General features: G+C 30.5%; 1 protein-coding gene and 1 non-coding gene across 2 annotated transcripts; both read right to left on the minus strand.

The window, feature by feature from the left end:
- Positions 1-7027: 7027 nt before the first annotated feature.
- On the minus strand, positions 7028-9391 carry LOC113862383 (putative receptor protein kinase ZmPK1). Its single transcript, XM_027495470.1, has one exon. It carries the CDS (start codon positions 9389-9391, stop codon positions 7028-7030), a length of 2364 nt encoding a protein of 787 aa, XP_027351271.1.
- A 10180-nt stretch (positions 9392-19571) lies between these two features.
- Positions 19572-19678, minus strand: LOC113864053. Its single transcript, XR_003504659.1, has one exon. It is a non-coding gene; the product is annotated as a small nucleolar RNA R71 (small nucleolar RNA).
- Positions 19679-25613: the final 5935 nt, after the last annotated feature.

The raw sequence follows: 25613 nt of genomic DNA on the forward strand, positions 1-25613 counted from the left end.
AATCAAGCCCTTCAATGGATTAGGCATCCTATCCCCAATAAAAAAGATCTTCTTAACAGACTCAATTCTGCTAAGATCTTTTCAAAATTCGATATGAAATCGGGATTTTGGCAAATCCAAATTTGCGAAAATGATAGGTACAAGACTGCCTTTACTGTTCCCTTTGGGCATTACGAATGGAATGTTATGCCCTTTGGTCTAAAAAATGCTCCTTCTGAATTCCAAAAAATCATGAATGACATTTTCAATCCTTATTCAAAATTTGTCATTGTCTACATTGACGATGTTTTAATTTTTTCTCAATCCATTGATCAACATTTTAAACATATAAATGTTTTTATCAATGTTATTAAACAAAACGGTCTTGCCGTTTCAAAATCAAAAATTAGTCTCTTTCAAACCAATATCAGATTCCTTGGACATAATATCCACCAAGGTACCATTATCCCTATCAGTAGGTCCATTGAATTTGCTGATAAATTTCCTGACAGGATCCTTGATAAAACCCAATTACAGAGATTTTTGGGATGTCTCAATTACGTTGGGGATTTCATCCTCCACCTAAATAACATCATCAAGCCTTTACATTATAGGCTTAGGAAAAATCCTCCCCCTTGGACTGATGTCCATACTAATGTCGTCAAAGAAATCAAAAACAAAGTCAGGAAGATAAATTGCCTATATCTTCCCATCCCCCAAGCCTTCAAAATCGTTGAAACTGATGCCTCAGACATAGGTTATGGAGGTATTCTTAAACAAAAAATCAAGTCTCATGAGCATATCATTGCATACACTTCAAAACATTGGAATTCTGCACAACAGAATTATTCTACTGTTAAAAAGGAAGTTTTGGCAATTGTTTTATGCGTTTCAAAATTCCAATCTGATTTATTAAACCAAAAATTTTTAATTAGGGTAGACTGCAAGTCTGCCAAAGAAATTTTACAAAAGGATGTTAAAAATCTTGCCTCAAAACAAATTTTTGCGAGATGGCAAGCAATTTTAAGTGTTTTTGATTTTGACATAGAATATCTCAAAGGCACTTCAAACTCCCTTCCTGATTATCTTACCCGTGAATATTTACAGGATAAGTAAGATGCCTAGAAAGGCAGTTACCCCTTCTAGGGGAGGAACCACCAGAGGCGGCAAAGTCAGATTAGCTCTGACTCTAAATAAACCAAGACCACAATCTGTTTATTTGAGAAAGAGAGATGACCACAAATTTGAAAACTCATAATATTTGAAATTTTATTGAACCAAACTTATAACAAGGAGCTGATGATGCTGCTCAAAGGAAAGACCAGTTGATGCTATCATAAATTTACCAAAGTGTAGATTATTCAATTTTTGGCAAAATAGCAAATGTCAAAACAGTTAAAAAAGCATGAAACATTTTGAAGCTGTGATACAAAGGAGTAGAGAAACCTCATAAATCTGAACTACAATCCATGCATCGATAATATGAAAGATATGAAATGTCCAGTTCAGAAATCATGGAACAACATTTTTCACGGATAACAAATCTTGTTGATAAGATGAGAGTGTATGGAGAAGACATCCTCGAAAGTAAGGTGGTGGAGAAAATTCTACACATCATGTCAATCATGTGGTGACTATAATAATTGAGTCCCGTAATATATATACCATGACAGTTGTAGAATTATAGGGAAGTGCTGAAAGTTATGTAAGAAGAATATTGGAAAAAGTAGAAAAAAGGAGCTGAAGAAATATTGAAAAGTGAAGTGAATTTCAATAATGTTGTAGAGTCCAGTAAAGAAATAATAATTTTAGACTGAACAATCAAGGAAGAAGTGAAAATAATTTTGTATCGTCCAATCAAAGACGAGAAAGAGATGATGGCTATCAAGAAAGAGGTAATTTCAATTACTTTCACTATGGAAAGTTTGGACACAAAGTTGCAAATTGTAGATTTAGATAATAGGCAAACATGACAAAAAATCAATACAAAATGGTGATGAGAATCGTTATAATCCACAAAGTTTATTTTTACCAACTAATAATTTTTTAGAAGATCAAAATATATGGTATTTAGATACTAGGTGTAGCAACCATATGTGTGGCAAAAAGGAATTATTTTTTTCTTTAGATAAAATGGTTAAATCTACTGTAAAATTAAAAAATAATACAAATATTCCTATATTTGGAGAAGGCCAAGTCGCTATTAGATTAAAAGATGACTTTTAGAACCTTATCTCTGATGTTTACTTTGCTCCTAATCTTTATCATAATTTTCTAAGCATGGGACAACTATCAGAGAAAGGTTATAACATGCAAATTCATCAAAATTTGTTGCTGAGGTACACATGACACCAAATTGCCTGTTTCTTTTGAAAATTCAACATAAAAATTTTCTTATTTGAGTTTTGTTATACCAAATGAGGATTGGTTTTGACATGTGTTTTGGAAACTTTCAATTTTTTTGGATTAAATTATCTGTCAAAGAAATAATGTTTATGGTTTACCTGTTGTAAATTTTTTGGGGACGAAAATTTATTTTCAAGGAGAGAATTGTCAGATCAATATATTTATATGTATTTATTATTCCTTTTAAATAGTGCTGTGCATATATGAACTATATAAAATGTTCATTTATTGGAATGTATATATATAACAATTGTATGATTGTCGGATAAGAAGCAATATATTCTCAAATGTTGTGTTATGATGTTAAATGTGATGAGAAGAGCAGGTTAAAATTGGTTGTTAAATGTGTTGTGTATGAGATAAGCTAGGAAGTATGATCGAGAACTAGTATGATCTCATTTGGAAGAGAGATCGAGAGTTCTGGGCACAGGGTGTCTCGCTCAGGCGAGATATTTCTTTCTCAAGCGAGACTAAGACGTGCAGGATTAGGCATTCTAGAGCGTCTCGCTCAAGCGAGACAAGATAGGATCACCCCAACTTTCCTCTCGGCCAGGCGAGAAGAGATCTCGCTCAGGTGAGGAGTCACAGGAAAAATGGGTGGCTTTCTAGACCGATCTCACTCAGGCGAGATGCTGCTCGCTCAGGCGAGATGTTCCTCGTTCAAGCGGGAATAGCGAAAAACCTAAAGGGTTTCACTGTCTAGTTTACTCGTCCAGGCAAGGATGGCTTGCCCAGGTGAGATGAGAGCTCACTCAAGGAAGGATTTCCTCGCTCAAGCGAGAGCACGCAGACCTGGAGGGGTATTTAAGGAGCCCCGGCGCTAAGAAATGTTCATTTCTCACCAAACAACCTTCCTCTCTCATTTTCTCTCTGTTCTCTCACCATCATACCTTAGAGCAAACATCTCAAGACTAGATTTCTTCCTGATCCAAGTGGGAACTTCCGTTAAGTGTGGATCTAGGTGAGATCTTGAGACCTAATTCTCTAACTCTGAGTTTTATTTTGTGGATTCCTCTTCCTTAAAGTCTCTAATTCTTAAAAGTGTGAAAGCCTAAACCCACAAGCATTGTCTCATTCCTCGGGGACTCACAAGGAATTTGAACTATAGAAAACCCATTTTTTTAGGTAAGGGGAGCTTACCCTAGTTGGCTTTATCTATCCATCTAATGTTGAAATATGTAGATACATTTATAAAGATGTCATTCTGGCTAAGGATAGGTTGATATATGAGCAAAACCTTCAGGTAGAATCCAGAGTAAACATGGTTGAGCAGTTTGATTGTTGTTGATGTATGAGATGAGCCTGATGTGTTTGTGATGGGGTTTTAGGTTGTTTCATTCTGTGGTATAATATTTATTATGTTGAGAAAATCGTCGAAGAGCGGTTGTATATTATGTTGAGATCGACTGATAAATATTATGAATGATGAGTTTAAATGCTTACTATGTGATAGTGCTGAAATTGAATGAAAATGTTGTAGGCAAATATGTTGAGTGGTAGGTCAATGTGCTGAGTGTTAGGCAAATGTGTCGAGTGGTAGGTTCCTTCTAGATTCACTAATGTTGTGATGCTGTAATGATCATTGTGATTGATTTTGTTGATATTGTTGTTGTTAATATTGTGGTTGATATTGTTGTTGTTGTTGTTATTGATATTGTCGTTGATGTTGCTCGCATTTAATAAGTTGATAATGGGCTGTATTGCTAAGTAATAAGTTGTTTGTAATATGATTTATTTAAATGTAAATATTTAAATGATTATGATTTTTGTTTCGTAAGCTCACCTTTGCATTCTGTGCATGTTATGTGTGTGTATTTTGCGATAATCGTACTGTGGTACGTGAGCAGATGAGACAAGTACTATAGTTACTTCTCAAGCTAGAAGGTCTAGTTGAGGAATGTCTAAACTAACACATTTTGAAAGAAAATTGTAGCTTTAAATTATTTTGTCAGTCTAGGTTTAGCGATAGGTCTAGATTGGTTAGCTACAGTTTTCAAGATATGTAATTGTTAATCAAAATCTTGTATTTTGAGCTCCATGCAAAGTAGAGGTTGTAAATGTATATATGTAATTTTTGAATTATATGAAAGTGCCCGTGAAGCTTCTTATCTCGATGTTTTAGATATTAAAGTTGTAAATATTTTAAGCTATATTATCTCTCATAAATAGATTTTAATTAAAACCAATAGTTCAAGATATCATAGATTCTTTATAAAAATGGGTCATGACGTGTATAATTACATTGATCTGACAATTTATTTTAACTAATAATTAATATTATTTTTTATATCTTTAATAGTCAATAATACCAAGTGTTTAGTTTAAACACTTAAAAATAATAAAATTTTATTGAAAAATGTATTTTTTACTTTAAAATTTTAAAAGTAGATAAATGAATATTTCTTTTAATAGAAAATTTACTATTTTTAAATGTTTAAACAAAATGTTAAATGTTAAAAATAATTTTTTCTAATAAAAATACGATGTAGTGTGGAGTTAAACGTAAAATATCAATAATTCATGAGATTAATATTTTCTCCCATTAACAATTAGTGTAGTCAATGAGGTTTGTTGTTCTATATTTATCTAATGAATCATGTTAACCTACATTTAATTTGTAAGAATGCAAAGTACCATTATTTTACATTAAACTGCACACATTACACTATTTTTTGACCAGGGAGAATTCAAATTTTTTTTTTCATGGACAAATTTTAGGATCGAATCGGAGACCCAGTTAAAAAAACTCAAATCTTTTCTACTTATAATATGTTTGAATTCAAGTTTAAATATCTATATATTAATCTTTAATTCATTGTTATTAGTAATAATTGTAGCATTGAATTCAAGTTTACAAGTTTTTAATATGTTTTCAAATACATACTTAGATTTACTCTTGTTAAAACTTGGTAAATAAAATTCTTAACGTGATTTTTTCATCTTGAAATTTGTTACAAACTTATATTTTCAAACCCTTAATATATCATTTGGTTTAAAATTGAATAGAATTAATTTTAATAAAAATAATTTTGAGTTTTTGAATAGGATTATTACATGTGTATAAATTAATTTAAATTACACATTTTACGAAAACATATATTTTGCATTACAACATACAAAACATTTTTTATTCTTCATTTATATTATTAATAAACCTTCATTTATGCATTTTACAAAGCATGTACAGTGAATAGCAAAAACTATGGAATCTAGAATAACGGAGTTTTTGCTTCGCTATAGAAGCAGGCCAAAAAGTTGTCCATAAGTGACCATAGCAAAAAGTTTTAACTTACAAGAATACATTGGAAATCGTATTTCTCCGTTGAGAATGCTGATCAGATAATTTGAGGCAATGTTTAGAAGGTGAATTTAGAAGAGAATGGAAGAAAAAATTAATGTTTATTTAATGATACTTTTATTAGAAATTTTTTAGATACGAGTATAAGAATTTTTATAAATTCTACAAAGTTAAACTCATTTTAAAAATTTTTAAATTAATTTTTTTAATTAATCCGTTTTTTTCCTCTATTTAATTCTTCTGTGTCTCTAAATCTTTTTTGCTTTTCTTTTTTTATTCTAATCTTTCAAACAAAGTCTCATTATGATGCCCTTTGTTACATAAGAGTAGCTCATGCATTAAAATTGCAGCTTCCAAATCAATAACATATTATGGTCACAAAGTAAGTTTGATGTCAAAATGCAAAATCAAGCGTTAGTAATGGCTAGGCTTACGGTCAAAGGGAATATACTATTCTCTTCCCTGAGTCTTTTTAGAGGAAAGTTAAAAAAAAAAAAAAAACTATTTTAAATGAGATTCCTTTTAACCTCAGCTTAAAAAGTAATCTCAATGAAACTCAATTTTTAAAAATTATAATTTGAAAAACTCTTATTTTAACTAAAAGAAATTACACATATCTTACTTTCACACAAAGCATGTTTGATAATAATTTGTTAGTCTTTTATCAGTTACTCATTTACTTTTATTGAGATAAAACTTTAATAACTTATATATATATATATATATATATATTATTATTAAATATATAATATTTTATTTTTAAAATAATAAATAATTCTTTTTATTAAAAGTTTCTTAATTTTAATTAATTAATTATTATCTTAAATACTAAGCTTAACATTTATTTATTTTCAGGAAACCTCGAAGATCAAGTGATTTCTTTTCACTATCCAAGAGTTGAGACCTATCATTAATAAAATGCATTAGAAACAGCCAAAACAGGTCAGGTGAGTGTTTGGTGGATGAAAAATTACACCCTACTATCCCTAACGAAGGCTGGTGGTGAAAACGAGACAATTTAAGTTCAGCTGCGAGTGGTCTCTGTTATGTGTCTTCTTCAAGTTTATTGCAATTAAATTTGAGTGTATTCACTATCTTCAAGTTTGAGACATTAATAAATTGAATCGAAAATTTCTCAAATTGAACAGAAACATTTCGTAGTTGCCTCCATCTAAAATGATTCACTTTCTACTCTGCTTTTACTTTACTTTTCTCTAAATTTCTTGAGGGCTCGCTAGATAATGAAACTTACAACAAACATATATTATTTGGGTGGATTACAATATCTACTCTCTGGCTATGATATGTTGAAATAACTATCAAGAGAGTGACACAACCGTATCATTAATTAGGATCACTTGCATGACATTGAAGCATCTCAACCACTTGGCTCATGGGGGGCCTTAAATCTTTGTCTTCTACTACACACTCCAAAGCCACTCTAGTCAAAATTTCCATCTTATTTTTATCATAATTTGACCCAATTGCAGGTTCAATAATTTCCTCCACCCAAGACACATTGCTCCTTTTCTCTCTCACCCATGCAACTAGCCTCCCGTTATAAGTTTCTTCTCCATCAACAGTTTGGATACTTGTTGGGCTTTTTCCCGTTATCATTTGCAAAACAACAATTCCATAGCTATAAACATCTACCTTGGATGTGATAGGCAAGTTAAGAACCCACTCAGGTGCCATATAACCTCTTGTTCCTCTGATCATAGAGATGCTTGGATTGTTGAGGTTATTTCTGTTGAGAAGCTTAGACAATCCAAAATCTGCTAACTTGGGTTGATAGTTTGAATCTAGGAGTACGTTTTGTGGCTTTATATCACAATGTAAAATCCATTCCAAGCATTGCTCATGTAGATATGAGAGAACTCTTGCCATACCAAGAGCGATTTCATATCTCTTGCTCCAATCAAGAGTATTAGATGAGAGGTTTTCAGCCAAAGAACCATTTTCCATATACTCATATACCAATAACCTGTGCTTACCCTCAGCACAGTATCCCCACATTTCAATTAAGTTCATATGGTTAAGCCTTCCAATGATGCCCACTTCAGCAAGAAACTCCCCTTCTCCTTGTTTAGCATTATAAAGCATCTTCACTGCTGCATGTCTTTGATCTGACAATAGACCTTTGTACACAACCCCACCTCCACCTCTTCCAATCTCTTCACTGAACCCTTTTGTTGCCTTTTTCAGCTCAGAGTAGCTAAATTTTCTGAATCCTGTTGCTGTAAGATGATACCCTTGTTGATCTACACTAGACTTTTGGCTGGTCCTAATTAGAAAACACCAAACAACAAAAATACAAACCATTTCAAGACTTCCAAGTGTGGTTGCAAACCACAGAAAAGCCTTCACAAAATGACTTGCATGCACTTTGGTATAAACTCTTTGTAGTTGAACTGAACAAACATGGTCATACACAGCGTCAGTGGCAGATTCTTTATGAGAGAAGTTGTTACCCTTAGGCAATTTCAAATACGTTGTTCCACTGAACATCGGTGTGCGCCGTCCATTGAGTAATTGTGTTTTGGTATAGCACCTATAAAACCCTTTTTTCTCTCCATATGAATGCTGAAACCCCTTACAAGTACAATCTTGTAAGCATAATTTTTCACAAGTACTATAGTTACTAACTTCAACATAATGATTATCATAACCATAAAGCTCAACACCCCTCATCTCTAAGAAAGTAGTCTCATCTCTATTGCAACTAAGATCAAACATGGGTTCACACCCATAAGACCAATCACTGCGATTCTTCAATCTATACCCCGGAAGACACGAACATTTTCTCCCATTCTTAGGATCATAATCACAAGTACTATTAGCCCCACAAATCCCATGAACTACACAACCACTAGAAATCGCTTGCCACGAAACATACCATTTTTCTAACACATTATTTCTACTATACACCCTAACATTACCATCACAATCCAATTTCAACCTTCTTTGTAACACCGTGCCATAATCAGATGTCATAAAAGTGAAATTATCCGATGAATTGAAACGCCCAAGAGAATCCAACACCGCAATTCTACTACTATTGAAATAAGACCTTCCAACATCCCAACTTAGTAACCAAGGTTTGGGCCAATAACTACTTGAAACATCAGGACCATCGTACTGAAGAGAAAGAACGTTGCTATCGTCGAAGAAAAACTTATAGAAACCAAAGGAATAGTTACTTTGGCTTCTTGAAGACACAAGTTGTGTGTACCTAGTAAGGGGTTGACCTGGAAGAAGTGTATCAGTTGGAAAATCAAAACTTTGCCATAAAACGGTTCCTTGCAAGTCACGTAACACGAGATTGCCATCATCTTTGAGATGCAACTCTAGTGGGGCTAATGAAGCGGTGTTTGAAGACCAAGCGCTGTTAAAAGCAGCATCAAGCAAGACTAAGTTACCTGTGTGTAAGAGGGAAAGCTTCGAGCACTTTCCATTCACGGGTTGGTTACGGTTCGCCATCCACGCCACGGTGTTGGGGGTGTGGAAATGCGGTTCAGTGAACCATATGGCGAAGGAATAAGCATTTTCGCCGACGGAAATAAAGCCAGCGGAGAAGACGCCGTTTGGGGAGATGATGAAGTCTTGGGGGTTCTCCACTGAGAGGGAAGAACCCTTCGTGAGTGATGATGATGAAGATTGGAAAGAGAAGAAGAGTGTTAGAAGGAAGAGTGGCATTGAGAAGGCCATGTTCATGGAATGCAAGTTCCTCTGTGTAAGGGTTGAATTCATTTAAGAAATGAAGCATGGAAGTTGAGTGTGTTAATAATATATTGTTTCGTCAGCTGGGCTGACTTTAATCATAAAAGATATTATTTCCTCCATTTTTTTATTTTTAAGATTTTATATAAAAATTGAAAACGTTAAATAGTAGTTTAAATTTTAAAAAATTATTATTTAAATTTTCATTGTACTCTTTGTCTATTATATTAATTATTTCACTTTATCGATTATTATTTTTACTAAACAAACATTAATTATTAAAAGTGAAAATATAAATAAAATTATGAATTTTTCTAATTAATATTTTTAGACCATTGACTAATGAAAGATTTTTTTTAACGCGTGTGAGGACACAGAACAAAAACATATACATACTAAATTATGATGTTATAATTTTAAATAAAAATTTACTATTTATTGATTTCTGATTGTATGTTATTGCACACATGTCAAAAAAATTAATAAATAAATAATAATATTTTTATTAAAGTTCACGTTATAATATATTAAAAATCACACGGATGAATATTTTGAATATTTTCTAATAAAAATTTTAATTTCTCAATCAATATTTTATCCTTCATTAGCATTTTTTAATATTATTTATTATATTTTTATATTTTTCTAATAATGTATTTTTGCACACACGTTAAAAAATTTAATGAATAAATTATAATTTTTTTATTAAATTTCAAAGTGTAATGTATTAAAAATCACATGGATTCTCTAATAAAAAATTAATTTCTCAATCATTATTTTATCATTTTTTAACATTATTTATTACATTTTTATCTTTTCTAATCATGTATCTTTGCGCATACTTAAAAAAATTAGTTAATAAATAATAATTTTTTATTAGAATTTACACGGTAATGTATTAAAAATCACATGGATAAATACCTTTTTACATTTTGAAATAAAAAAATTTAATTTCTGAATTAGTGTTTTATCACTCATTATCATTTTTTTTTAACAGAAATCAAGTTATTAATAACTCTTTATAAACATTGAATAATGAGACATGTACATTGAACATGCATTTTAACTTCTTAAGTAAATCAAATGTTTATAAGTACGTAATTCTATAATTATTTATTATATAAGATATATTAAATGTTAAAATAAATTTATTTAATGAAATTTTTATTTGTATGATTTTTTTAATTTATTTTTAAGCCTAGATTAATGAAAATAATTTTGCTCAAAATAGGTATATTATTGTAAACTAGTGCTTAATTTGAGTAAATTTTTAAAAAAATTCTTGTAGGAAAAAAGTTAGTAAAATTTATGAATAAAATTTCTTTCATAAGTTAGAAACATCTTGTATTTTTATTTTATTTTATAAGATCTTTCATTTAATTTCTTTAAAATTTAAAGAAATAAATTAATTTTTAATATATAATAGAAGTTTTATTTATTTTTATGTTAATTTTTAATAAAAATTTCTCTAGAAGTTCACCTTAATTAGGTCTATCTTTAAAAAAAGAGAGAATAATTTAATAGTTGAATTGAAAAAAAAAATCAATATTTATAAAAAATTAATAAACAAAATAGCTATTATTAAAGTTACTTATGAAGTAACTTAATCTTTGTCTATATATATGAAAATGAATAAAGTAAGTCTTAAATGATTTACTCCTTTTAATAACTTTTAATAGGTACTAAATTCAATTAATTTAATAACTACTTTAAAAGTTCACGTCAATTAGGTTAACTCTACAAAAGTTCATATTTAAAAATTAATTTATATTTTCATCATTAAATTTTATTTTCACATAAGTTATTAAGTGGTGTTAGTTTACAAATTTGATATTTACTGTAAACCAATCCTAACTCATACTATTATTAGGATAATTATGTATATAAAAATTTAGATAAATTAATATGATTAAATATATTATGTTATAGTCAATAATTACTTAGATTTGAAAATGTTGATACATAAAGCATTAATTAAATATTAAATTATATGAAAATTTCAATAATAAAAATTTAATTCAATAATTAAATAGATAAATTATTAATTAGAGTAAGTTTAACCAACTTACTTTAGGAATCAATAAATCCTCTCCCTATGTCTGTGTACATTAAATGAAGAAAGAATCAACGATAAAATATTAAAGAATAATGAGATATTATTGATTACTTTGTTTGCAAGTGACTAATCACGCTTATATACAGTATAAATGAAAAAGAAGGAACATAACGAACTAAGTAAATAAGAAAACAAATTCTAAAAATAATTTAAAATATTTTCTAAAATGTACAAAAATAATCAACGTACTGCTTAAATTTTTTTATATTTATAACATTCTCGTGAAACTAATGTTAGCATTAACTTGCCATAATTGAGTATATTAAAAGCGGAGCCCATAATATATGAAAAAAGTTCAAACTACATTTAGGATAGAAGTCAATTAGGTAGGATCAGGTGGAACTGGCCGAAAGTAACGGACACTGGACAAAATTGACCAGAAGAAACATACAAGGGACAAGATTAGGTAAATGATATTCTTATTTATTTATTTATTTTTAGAGTGAGAATTATAGTTAGATAATATTTTTAAAGTGATTATTAAATTTTCAAATTTATAATTTTTTTTAATATGTAATAAGTCCGTAATTTAAAACACTTTTTCAAGTATATTTATATATTTTTATTTTTAATTTGAATAAATTTTTATACTAATTATCTTACTATTTATTGCAGTTAAACATGATTGAAGATATAATTATTAACGAACACACTAATAGACTTTTTGAGTATAAACTTAAGAGAATCGTGTCAAATCTAGGTGAGCATGCCTAGATCACAAGCAGTCAGCATGTCCATGCTTTGAGAGTATGCATGATCGTGCTTAACAAGATTGTGCATAATGTTAAGCACGATCATGCTTTCTTCTATTGTAGACAAAAGAGAATTTTTTTTCTAATTTATGATGGAAGAATTTAAATTTGAACCATAAACATATCTAATCTCCTTCAGTTGAGATATTAATCTTATCAAAAGGACTTCTTAGAGGCAACAATGCTACCTCTAGTGAATTTCAACTCCTATTTAAGGGACCTCAAACATCATGACAAGGAGACTCTAATTATCAAATCGGTATATTTTCATATATATATATTATTTCTTTTGAATTATGTTGTATATGCTTGAAGTGTATGGATTTTCATACATTGAAATATGAATACAAAAGTTATATGATTGTTGATTTAAGAGCTGAGTAATTGTAGTATAGAGTGATTGTTGTGTTTAATATCATTGAATGTATTAGGTATATAATAACTTAAGGATTGTGGTCGAGAACTTGTATTCCTTCATTCTAGGAAGAATTAGGAGTTATGGGTGCAGGGTGTCTCACTTAAGCGTGGTAGTTCTTGCTCAACGAGACTGAGTCATGAAGAATTGAGCATTCTGGAGTGTTCTTTCTCAAGGGAGATTAGATAGGATCACCTCAACTGTTCCTTTGCCCAGGCGAGAAGAGAACTCGCTTAGGCAAGAGGCGACCTTGCTCAAGCGAGAGAAGCTCGCTCAAGCGAGGAGTCGCAGGAAAAATAGATAGCTCTTTGGACCCGAGCTCGCTCAGGTGAGACATTCCCCGCTCAAGTGAGAATAACACAAATTTGAGAGGTTCCAATGTCTAGTTTGCTCGCCCAGGCGAGGATGTGCTCACCCAGGAAAGGGCAGGGTTCGCTTAAGTGAGGGTTAGTTTGCTCAAGCGAGAGCGCATGGGCCTAGAGGGGTATTTAAGGAACCCCAGCACAGGGAAATGTCCATTTTTCACCAGACAAACTTACTCTCTTATTTTCTCTCTGTTCTCTCACCTTCTTCCCTTAGAAAAAACTTTCTCAAGACCAAACTTCTTCTTGATCCAAGTGGGAACTCCTGTTTAGTGCGGATCTAGGTGAGCTCCTGAAGCCTCATTCTCCAACTCTACATCTTATTTCTTGGGTTTCTCTTCTCTAAAATTTCTGTCCTAATAGTGAGAATATCTGAGCCCTCGAGAGTTATTTCTTTCTTGGAACTTGTGTGGAGTCCAATTTAAGGAAACCTAGTTTCAAGTAATGGGAGCTTGTCTAAACTAGCTTTATTTATTTACTAGACGCTGAAATATTTACATGTATAATTTCGTTTTAGCTAAGAAGGAGTTAGTGTATGAACAAACTTTAGGATAGGACCTAGTGTAAAAATGGTTGAGTGGGTTGATCATTGTTGATGAATGTAACAATGCTTGATGTGTGTGTGATGGAATTTTTTGCTATCTTCTGAAACTGATCATGTTTTAAATGCTTATTATATGGCTGTGTTGTAATTGTATGAAATGTCGTCATGCTAAGGTCGAGTCACATATTTAAAAAGGGTGTAGGCATGCACCGATTAGAAAACATGTTGTGTTAAGGGTGTAGGCGTGTAACGATTGAGAAAAATGCTAAGTTGAGTTTTGATTTACTTGGATCCAGGTACCAAAATGGGTTGCTCCCAAACTAGAAGATTGTAAGTTTCTTCTGGATTTACTAAGGTTGTTATGCTAGTTAGAGCTGAGTTGTTGTTATTGCAGTAAATGAGTTGATAACGAGTTATATTGCTATGTTAAGTATTGAGAATTGTTGAAATAATAATATGTACAAATATTTATGTTCGTATTTTGATATATATTTGATCATGATTTTTATTTTGTAAGCTCACCCTTGCATATTGTCTGTGTTGGTGTATGTGCTATAATGATCGTATGGTAGTACGTGAGTAGAAGTGATAGGTGTTGTATCTGCTTCTCATGCTAGAAGGTTTGGCTGAGGAAAGTATAGAGTCAAAGTACTTTTGTGAAGATTATACCTTTATTCATTTTGTTAGTTTAGATTTTATTAATGTGTCTAGACTATTTAGCTATATTCTTCATTAATGTAATTATTATTTATAAAATCGTATTTTTGAGCTCTATGTTGAGCAACTTTGATATAACTATTGTTATGCATGACTATGTTGGACTCTTACGTTTTATAAAATTTTAATCCTCTTCCAAAAGGCAGTTATTTTATACTGAAATAAATGGTTTAGCATGCCATACATTCTTTCTAAAAAAGGATCGTGACACAGATTTTTACACACATTCTTTGAATACGCTTGGAGTCATAGAGGGTGATGATCACTGTGAAAGACAAAGAAAGATTCTTCGGAGTATGAACAAATGATTGAACGCCTTTTGGAGAATGAGAACTTCCTTTTCATCTTTTTTCCCTTTGCGTTTCTTCAGTTTAAATTCTCCTTTCAAGTTTTTATGGATTTGTTTACAATAATTTTTATTGTTTGCTTATTATGAGTAACTAAATTCATAACTAGGATTATAGTGAATATTATTGCATATTCTGTCTAATTTTTATTTTTAATAACAATGTTAGTTTTTTTTTAATGTTTGACTTTTATCCTATTGAATTATATTTTACATGTTAAGAATTGGTCACCCTTAAGATCTTATAATTAGTTGCATTGTAGATGGTCATACCATGTGTAATTAATAAAACTATAGGATAAAACAAAATAAAGAATTAGGTGGATTAAGTCTAGCTCTTCTTTTTCAATCGTTATTAAATTAACAAATCCATAGGTTCTTTATATTTTCTCTATCTTTTGCCTTGCATAATCATTGAGGCTAATTGCTTAAGAAAAAGAATATTAATATTGCATGATTAATAGGTGTTAATAAAATAAGTATGGGTGGTTGGCAAACATGAGAAAACTAATATTGGAATTAGATTAAAAAACTCATAAAAGGTGTAATAGGTAAAACTATACGCCCGAGGCTAATCTCATCCATTTTCTATCAAGAATTGCATTATTATCTTTTTAAATTACTTTTTGAATTTAAATTCTTCATGTTTTTAATTCATTACATATCCCTTTAGTTTAAACATTAAATTAATATGTTCTTTATACTTAAAGATAATTTTTGTGAAACGATAACTTGAAAACTTCTTTTAAAATTCTTCAATACTTTTCGATAGGTGCATTTGTCCACAAACAATATGATCTAGGCCTGATCTTACTCTTATATGAAAAGTCTCTTTTTACATATACACTGCCCAAATACACGTATATGTATTAGATGGAGATTAAGTAATTCTAAAAGTAAAATAGACGTATGTAAATATATAATTTTAAATTTTTTTACTTATGTTAAAATTAAAATAAGTATTTTGATTAGCAACAAACTTGACAAAATCATTAATAATTTTTTTTTACAAAACTTATGAATGAAACAAAACATTTTATTTACAAGTTAGTAACTTAAATTGTTTTAATAATTGAAGCATACGTGTGGCAGATGGGTTGACTATAATGAACAAATAAACACAATCACAATATCAAACGACATAAAAGAATGTGAAGATCACAAGCAATGACAAAACCCTAATATATGTCATTCAATTCTACAAAGAGATTGTTGTCTGTCTATAAAAACAAACTTCCAATCCATTTACTTGTGGAGTTGAAAAAATATATCCAAAACCTAACAAAAAGTTCAAGAAACCCATTATGAAGGAATAAAGAAAGGGACTTAAGAATGAAATACTCAAATTTTAAATGAGTATGTTGGATATTAGCTAAAATTTTTTGTAAAAATTATTCATGCTTGACAAATAAAAATTATTATGATCTTTCCAAATGACCCTCAAAGAAGCAATACACAAAAGATCATGATTATCTAGAAACTCGAGCAACCAAAGCTGGTGGTTGTTAAAGACATTGAGAGAAGCTTACTTGAGTAACTAAGAGTCTCCTACATAGACTAAATCCTTATATTTGGTCCCTGAAATAGTAAGTATCAAATATTTTACTGTGTTTTTGGAAACTCTCATTTTTGTTTTGGAGATATCATGTAATGGTGATAAGTTCATATTTTGATATATTTTATGACTTATATTTATACACTTAAACTTTATTTTATATATATTTACACTAATTATGTTATTAATTGTTGCAGTTTAGCTGGAAGTTGCTATTAGTGAATTATAGAGATATTCTAAAAAAAAAGTAGATACTTTTACTCCTTGCTGTGCTATGTGATAAATGCAGATTTTACTAGGTTTTTATGTAGTTTTCTAGGTTGTTTTTGATAGAAAATGTAATTTGAAAAGTGAAAACTGCACAAAAATATATAAATGTTCAATAAAGTAAATTGTTGTCTTCAATAATTCAAATTGTGTGAATTTGATAGAATTTTGATGTAATTTTGTTAGTTTTACAAAAAACTTTGAGCTGAGATCATAAGGTTGGAGGATCAAGAGAGAAAGTAAAAGAAAGTAGCAAAATTGGAATCAAGGAACAAGGTTTGGTGAAGCAAGAGTTGGGCATGATCACTTCTCCTTGCAAAAGTAATCGTTCCAGAGCCTAATATTGAAGGATGACCTGCGCGTTATCACTATCACTGATGATAGTGATCGTTCCAGAGAGCTCTCAAGTATAGCAAGGTGCACGTTATCACTTTTGCTCACAAAAGTGATCGTTCCAGAGAAGCCTCTAGCAAAGCAAGCTGCACGTGATCACTTTTGTTTACAAAAGTGATCGTTCCAGAGAGCCCTGCAGCAAAGCAAGCTGCGCATGACTCCTATTGTTCACGAAAGTAAACACGCGCAGACCATGAACCTCTAAGTTGCTACTTTTATAAAAAATAGTGATCACGCCAAGGAATATGGCTAGGGATTGAATTTATGAAGAAATTCTGCAGCTCCTGTTCTTCTACTCTTTCTCTTTCTTTTTCTTCTATGAACATGTTCTGATTTCTTTTTCTTATGGATTGATGGATCTGATTTGGTTATTATAAATTGATTGTGGATATGAATTTTAAGATCTTAATTGTATTGAATGTTTAATTCTTTTCTTAATGCAATTCTTGAATTACTTATTCAATTGAATTAAACCTAGGGGATTTTCATCAATGGAAGTTGAGTTAATTTCTCAGATCTAAATTGAATGTTAAGGTTATGGATATCTTAGGGATAAGAATTCGTGATCTTTTGATCTCTTAATTTCCAATGCCTAATGCAATGTTTGATTGATTTACACCTAAAGAATTAGGGTAGTTAATTGAATATTAGGATCAATGAGTCAATGAATTGAACTTTGATTAATCTAGTGAAATTGATTATCAATTAATTAAGGAACTTAGAGTTCAGATCTACTTCAGTTTTGCAATTGATAAAGAGGTGAAATCAATCCTAACTCCATTCACATATCATTTCATTTATAAATTCGTCACTTTATTTTGCTGTTATTTTCTGATTTCTACAGTTTATTGCTTTTGTTCTTAAATGATTCAAAACACTCCAAATTTTGTTTAGCTCAACTAGTTATTGATTTGTGAAGTGGTAATTGATAGAACTAATCCTTGAGGATGATACTTGGGACCCAAACTGAATTCTAAATTTTATTACTTGCTACAACTACTTAGTATACTTGCTAGTTAGTGTTATCTTAGCTTTCGGACACTGTGAATCTAAGTTTGAATTTTGAAATTAAAATTAAAATTTAGATAAAGATTTGGAACATTTTTCAATTAAGATTCTGATTGTAGATAAAACTGATTTGAAAAAATAGAGCTCAACCAATTGGAAACTCAAGGCACAATCTATATAATGAGGCCTTATGCTCCACACTTGACACTTCCACTTCTCTACACACTTCCTTAGTTCTACCCAAACTCATCTTTGAGAGTCATTGTAGACCATTGGCAAGGACGACGAGCTTCCCCTTGGAGTCCAAGCAAGTGATTGAGCACCCTTTCGGAGAATGAGAACTCTCTTCGTCTTCTACCTTTTTGAGTTTTTTTTTTCTTTGAGTTTTCTTTTGTGGTTATGGGTTTATTTATCATGTTCTTCGTAGTTTGTTTCATTATGAGTAACCAAACCCATAGCTAGGGTTATGACGGATCTTACTACAAACTTTATGTGATTTTTACTTTAATGTTGGTATTGGTTTTTCTTTAATATTTGGTTTTATTCTATTGGATTATATTGATCACCCTTAGCATCTCACAGTTAGTTGCATTGTAGGCGATCGTACCATATGTAATTAACGGAACTATTGAATAAATCGAGATAAAGGGGTAGGTTAATCACACTTAATTCCTTTCTTTCAGCCGTTATTGAATTAACAAACTCATAGGATCTTCATGCTTTCTCGACCAATTACCTTGCATGGTCATTGGGAGTGTTTGCTCAGGGAAAAGAATATTGACATTGCATAATCATTGGGTTTTAATAGAACTAATTATGAGTGGTTAGCAATTATTTGAATACCAATATTAAGATTAAATTAATTAGAACATAAAGAATTGTAGAAGGTGAACCCATAAGTTCTCGACTCATCTTATCTGATCTCTCTTATACACCATATTACTGTTCTTTTAATTTATTGTTAACATTAAGCTCTATTTTTGGTGTATTACAATTCCGTTACGTTTAAACAATCAAATCAAGCTATTCTTGGTACTTGAAAATAATCTCTGTGGGACGATAACTTGGGAACTCTTTTCAAAACTCCTTTATTACTTTTTGATCGGTACACTTGCCTATGAACAATTTTTTGGCACCGTTGCCGGGGATTAATTTTCAATATAAAAAAAAATCAAGTATTTGGTTGATTTAAACATTTTTATTTTTATTTTGTTTTATGCTCACTTGTTCTAAACCTATCGTAGAACTCACTTTTTATTCAAAAATTGAGAAAATCGCACGTAAGCTAAGGAAAAAGTGTAGAGAAAAGAAAAAGATGGCAGAAGAACGACCAATCTTGGAGTACATGACACTCACTCATGAGGGTGATGCCGGGAGCATTGTAGCACCTGACATAGAGGCCAATAATTTTAAATTAAAGTCGACTTTGATCAATCTAGTCCAGAACTCCATACTGTTTTCGGGGCGACCTGATGAAGACCCCCACCTTCATCTGAAAAAGTTTATTCAACTCACTGATACCATCGAATACAATGGTGTCACCAAAGATGCTATAAGGCTTCGCTTATTTTCATTCTTTGTCACAGAAAGGGTGAACACATGGTTCTCCACACTTCCATCTAATTCAATTACAACGTGGGATAGTCTGACACAACAATTCTTAGCTAAATATTTTCCACCATCACTCTCTACGAAGCTGATGATAGAGATCTCCAATTTTTAACAATATGAGTTTGAATCTTTGTTTCAGACGTGAGAGTGCTTTGGAGAACTTCTAAGGAGATGCCCACATCATGGTTTCCTTGTGTGGAAGCAAATGCAGATTTTATGTGCTAGACTCTCATCTTCTAATAGAGCTACAGTTGATGCAGCTGCTGGAGGATCCTTCCTATGCAAAGGGCCAACTGCGGCCCATACATTGATAGAAAAGATAGCATCTAGTAATTTCCAATGGCATACAAACCATCATAGAAGCAAAAAGAAGGAAGCCTACCAAGTAGAAAGTAGCGATTCAATAACAAATAAGCTGAAAACTCTGTCAAAGCAAATAGAATTCTTACTAAGGGCACAAGATCCATCAACAAAACCTTCAGAGATCGAGGAGGCTAACTTTTTAGGTAACAGTTACAATTCTGGATGGCGTAGCAAACCCATGAACTCACGGGATAATAGCTAAGGAGGTCAAAATTCAAATGTTTATCACCCTCCCCATATGCAATCTCAAGGGGTAAGGACAGAAAGGAGAGAGCCCTCAACCTTTCAATTGGAGCAAAGAATTTCAAAGCTTGAGTCCCAGATGGAACAACAAAGTCTTTAGATAAAGCAACAAGCCCAAATAATAGACAAGAAGTTTTCAGAAATAAGCTCTGATACATTCGAGATAAAATCACAACTGGGACAACTTACAAATTTGTTGACTCAAAGAGCGCTAGGGACGTTGCCTTCCTAGCCTGAGCCTAACCCCAAAGAATATGCCAAGGCAATTACATTGAGAAATGGGAAGACGTTGCTTGAAAACGTGCCAAAGTCACAGCATACCGCTGTATGCATGCCTGTGCTCTCTCATATGCACGGCCACACTGACGCCGCAGAAACAATTTCTAGGCCTTAAGAACTTCGAATTCCTTTTCCATAAAGGTTGAGAAGCAGTCAAAAGGATCTACAGTTCAACAAATTCCTTTATATTTTGAAGAAGTTGCACATCAACATACCCTTTGTGGAGGCTATCTCTTAAATGCCCAAATATGCTAAGTTCCTCAAGGAAATACTAAGTAATAAAAGGAAGTTAGAGGAATTCAAAACTGTAAAGCTTAATGAGGAATGCTCCACAATCCTTTTAAAAAAGCTACCCTTAAACTTAAAGACCCAGGGAGTTTTACTATTCATTGTACTATAGGTAGCTCTCATTTTCATAAAGTCCTATGTGATTTATGGGCTAGCATAAATCTAATGCCTTTCTCTGTTTTTAGAAGGTTGGGTATGCAAGAACCTAAACCTTCCTCTGTTTCTTTGCAGTTAGCAGATAGATCCATCACTTACCCAAGGGGTATAGTAGAAGACGTCTTGGTAAAGGTAGACAAATTCATCTTCCCTGCAGATTTTATTGTACTAGACATGGAGGAGGATAACAAGGTTCCCATTATTCTGGGGAGACCATTCTTAGCCACTGGGAAGACCATTATAGATGTCCAGCAACGGAAGCTCACATTGAGGCTAAATGATGAAGAAGTTGTTTTTAAAGTTTTTGATTCTCTTAAACACCCTTCTAGTTTTGATTCTTGTAATTTTATTTTTGTAAATAATCCTTTTTCCTCTTTAGACTCTGTAAATTAATTGATAGGTTGAGGGATGATACTCTAGAGAAAATTCTCACACTTGAAAAAGATACTTTAATAGAAACAGAGGAAGTAATAGATGAAATTTTGGCTTTGGAGAGCGGGAATCGAAGTCGATGGTTGGTGCCTAGGCATTTTGAAAGCTTGGGAGCACAAGATATTCAATTTCCTAAACCATCCATTGAAGAACCCCCTGAATTAGAGCTCAAATCTCTTCCCTCTAATCTTAAATATGTTTTTCTATCTCCTCCCTCTTCTTTTCCTATAATAATTTCTTCTAAATTCACAGATATTGTGGAGGAGAAATTGATCAGAGTCTTGAGGGAGAACAAGGAGGCCTTTGGATGAAGCATTCATGACATCAGGGGTCTTAACCCTTCCATTTGCACCCACCGGACTCAGTGAAGGGACGGATGGACTGCTATAGGACATATAATTTATTTTGAAAATGTTGTAATTGAACTAGTCCTGTAGTAGTCATTTGATATTAATTTATAATCCTTCATTTATTTCAAAATTTTTTATAAAAGATTTAGTTATCCGATTTGCAAAATTATTATTTAATTAGAATTAAATTTAAGGTGTTACAACAATCAAATTAAACTATATAAAAACCATTGTCAATATCTTTGATCTCATATACTTTTGCTATCATTCATAACTTCACGAGTTTGTCTACAACAAAAAATAATCAAAAGATATTTTTTGCAATTTGACGACAAAAGTATTAAACTACAATTTTCACAATTCTAATAGCACTTGTTCACTTCAATGTTTTGTAGGCATTGTAACTTATTGCCATCGATAAATTCTACTTTTCTATCCCAACAAGGTCTATATGTTCATGTTCACAAATCATTATCGATAAGTTTATCATAAAAATATATATATATACTACCTTTGCGTTTATCAAAATTAAACGTCAATCCTTTACCATTAGATCATTTTTCACGTGGCTATTCAAAAATTCTAGCAAAGAACACACAGTCTTCCGTCCTCCTTAATCGAGAGATTTTTACTCAATAATAAAGCTTTACTTTTAGTGATAACATTTATTGTAAATAGTAATCTTTTATTTACAAAATAGTTATAATATTGTTTAAAATATAATCTAATAATAAAAAAAATTATATTTATTAAAACGTATATTAAAAATATATTATCGTAAATCATAAATAGAGTGGTTAGCTAGCTGTCACGGATACAGACTTTAAACCTGCAATTTATTGACCTATTTAACTCTTATACCTGAATCGAATGTGACAGGGTTCATTGAATTAAATCCCGTTCGTATGCAGGGACAACTTGAAAGTCGTTGTACCACTCTATAGAATATACGAATAATTCTAATTTTTTATATATTTCTTTTTATAAAATATCTTAATTATTGAATAAAAATATTGAACATAATTTATGTTTTAAGATAAAAAAATATATTTTTATTTAAAATTTATTGTATAAAATAATAAAAGTTTAATCAAGAGAATAAAAAAATTTAACAAATGAATAAATATACAGTGTGTATAAATATGTGTGAGTAGATATATTCTTTCTACTAATATGCAGTAAAATAAAGTATTGTGTGATAAAAAGATGTTATATATTTTTTCATCCCATCATTTCACACTATTATAATAGTTCGACTAGTACAACATTAAAAAAAAAAAGCATTTTCTTTGTAATGTGTTGATATATAATTGGACCATATAGCACTTTAATGTTGACAATAAATTAATAATAACGAAACTAAGAAAATGTAGATAAGTTGTGGTATCGCTAGAAAAGGTTAATACAAATCTAATTTTTTATGATGATTCTTTATTATTAATACCATTTGTAACATGTCATAATCATAAGATCAATTGCGGATTGTGTCACTGAAGAGTTCGTTATTATTTAGAAAAAAATATCATATTTAGGAATTTTAATTTAACGAAAATTATTTCATTTTTTAAATTTAAGTTACATTTAGTTCAACTAATTTAAAAGAAAAAAATAATTAGTTAAGCTAAATATAACTATGTACTTGAATTTTTACCATAAGCATTTATTTTCTAAATATTAATTATTAATAAACGTGTATTGACTCCGAGAATTAATTAGATTTGTTTCAATTTTTAAGAGATCTAGTTAGTTTAGACATTATTTTCTAAAAACTTGTTAAATTTTGTTTGTATAATTCATCATAAAACTTTGGGTTGACTTTAATTTTAATAATAATAAATTTTAATTAGAGAGTATTTAAGATTTGAGTGGAGAAAATATTTCACTCTATAAAAGCACTCTAAAATTATATGGAAGTATTTTTTTGAATTATTAAAAATTAACATGATATGTATAATTATATGTCGTTATTTTTATTTAGTTTTAATTTTTTTATATACACATAAAAAAATTAATATAATAAGAACACTTTCAATACTCTAAAAAGGAGTACCCCTGCCATGGAAGTACTCTGAGGATTATTTAAATGAGTTATCACTTTGTAATTTTGAAATTATTATTTTTTTAACAATAGCCCTGTTTAAAATTATTTAATTACGAAGAGACTATAAAAATCACTTATAATTCTTATAAGTTTTTATAACTTATTTAAAAAAAATTATGATCAAATATATAATATAAATTATTATGTAATAAAAATCTAACTAATTAATAACACTTAATTATATTTTATTTTCAAACATATGATAATAAACTTATAATTTTGTATAAATTAGTGGAATTTTCCACAACCAACATTAACCTACCAGTGACTTGAAGGATATATATATATATATATATATATTTTTTAAAGTGATGTGCAGTTGTTAACCATCAAAGTTTATAAGGTAAAATTATTGTTGTTATTTTTTAATTTAAAAAAATTAAGTTTAATCATTTAACTAATTTATTTATATTTATCTTTAAACTTCCATTTTATTTTAATATTTTGTTTCCTATCACCTCGTTTTAGAGTTGTAATAAAAAAAATTGTAATATAATTTGTAATATAAAAATTGATAAAGAAATGTTATAATAAGATTATATGGTAGAATTATTCAAAATATTATAATTGAGTGCTTGCTGATCAATAAGAGAAAACTGGAAAAAAAAAAAAAAACTTTTCTTATCATCCCCTTAAGATGTTTCATGAATATTGTTTTAATGAGATAACATCAGAAATAGTTAGGAGCAAAGATTTTTGTAGTTAATAATGAGTCAAACCTACCCATTATGCCTTATGCCTTATCTTAATAACAATAAGCAGAAACCATATTTCCTAATTATAATAAACAATATAGTTCAATATTTTGGTATCCAATTAATTTGAAATTAAATTAAAATTATAACAAAAATTTATTTATGTCAGATCACACATAAAATATCCAACAGTCTGTCACATGGACAATATAAAAAAAAAATCATATTATTTCAGATTAATCAATATGTGACCACAATAAAATGACAAAAAAAGTCAACACGAATTATAAGAATCTTAACAATGCAAAAAATTATATTTGAAGGAGTATTGATATCATACATCATAAGACACCAATTGTAATGCCCCGAATTTTGGTAATATTAATTATTGTTATATATATATATATATATATAATAGGGTTGTAGCAGTAAGTCCCGTATGGTTGAAAGGGCAGTAAGGCTAATTTGACGATGCTGTATTCAAAAGAAACAAAAGAACATAAGAAGCTGGTGGCTATAATATAAGAATTTTCAGAATTTTGAAAAAAAAAAAAAAAAAAGTCCACAAATAACCAGATCCAGTTGAATAAGTTATAAATAATTAACAGATGTATTGTTACGGAACCAAATGAGGGTGATGAGCCAGATGTTTTTATATCATGTCTAGACTCTTACGCTCTTTCTCTCGCATTTCCTTTCGTTCTGGCTCCAGTTCCTCCTCCTCCTCTCCAACTAAAACCAATCTCTTTAATGACCAGGAGAATCATTCTCCTGAAATTACACCCAAACACAACCTCTTCGACGAAGAAGTTCGTTTTGAAGAAATCAACCAAAGTATGGATGACTGGACCATCCCAGTCATTCCTCAGGATACTTTATATGTTCCTGAAGACCAACCTAAGAAAAACAGTTCTGATTATATTATCAAGACTGTTGAAAATAATATCCCTTTAGGGAAAGGTATAGGGGAAGAATTTCATCTCCTGTCTAAATCCTCCCTCAATGACCATAAAAGAAAGTACAAGTATCTTCACATAGGATGTGTTCAGGTAGCAATTAAACCTTTGATAGACATAGGCATAGATGCTGCTGTCTTAATTTGTCTCAGAGACATTCGTCATAATAAATTTGATGATTCTCTCATAGGAACAGTTGAAACCAGTCTCGGTCAAGGTCCGATTTATTTTAACTGTTTTCCCAACAAAACTGTGAGTCTT

The sequence above is a fragment of the Abrus precatorius genome, unplaced genomic scaffold, assembly GCF_003935025.1.
Source record: "Abrus precatorius isolate BTA unplaced genomic scaffold, Abrus_2018 Scaffold3, whole genome shotgun sequence".
Taxonomy (NCBI): Eukaryota; Viridiplantae; Streptophyta; class Magnoliopsida; order Fabales; family Fabaceae; genus Abrus; species Abrus precatorius.

Bases quoted from the DNA above. Each gene is read 5' to 3' on its own strand.
- LOC113862383 (XM_027495470.1), bottom strand. From the start codon at position 9,391: ATGGCCTTCTCAATGCCACTCTTCCTTCTAACACTCTTCTTCTCTTTC.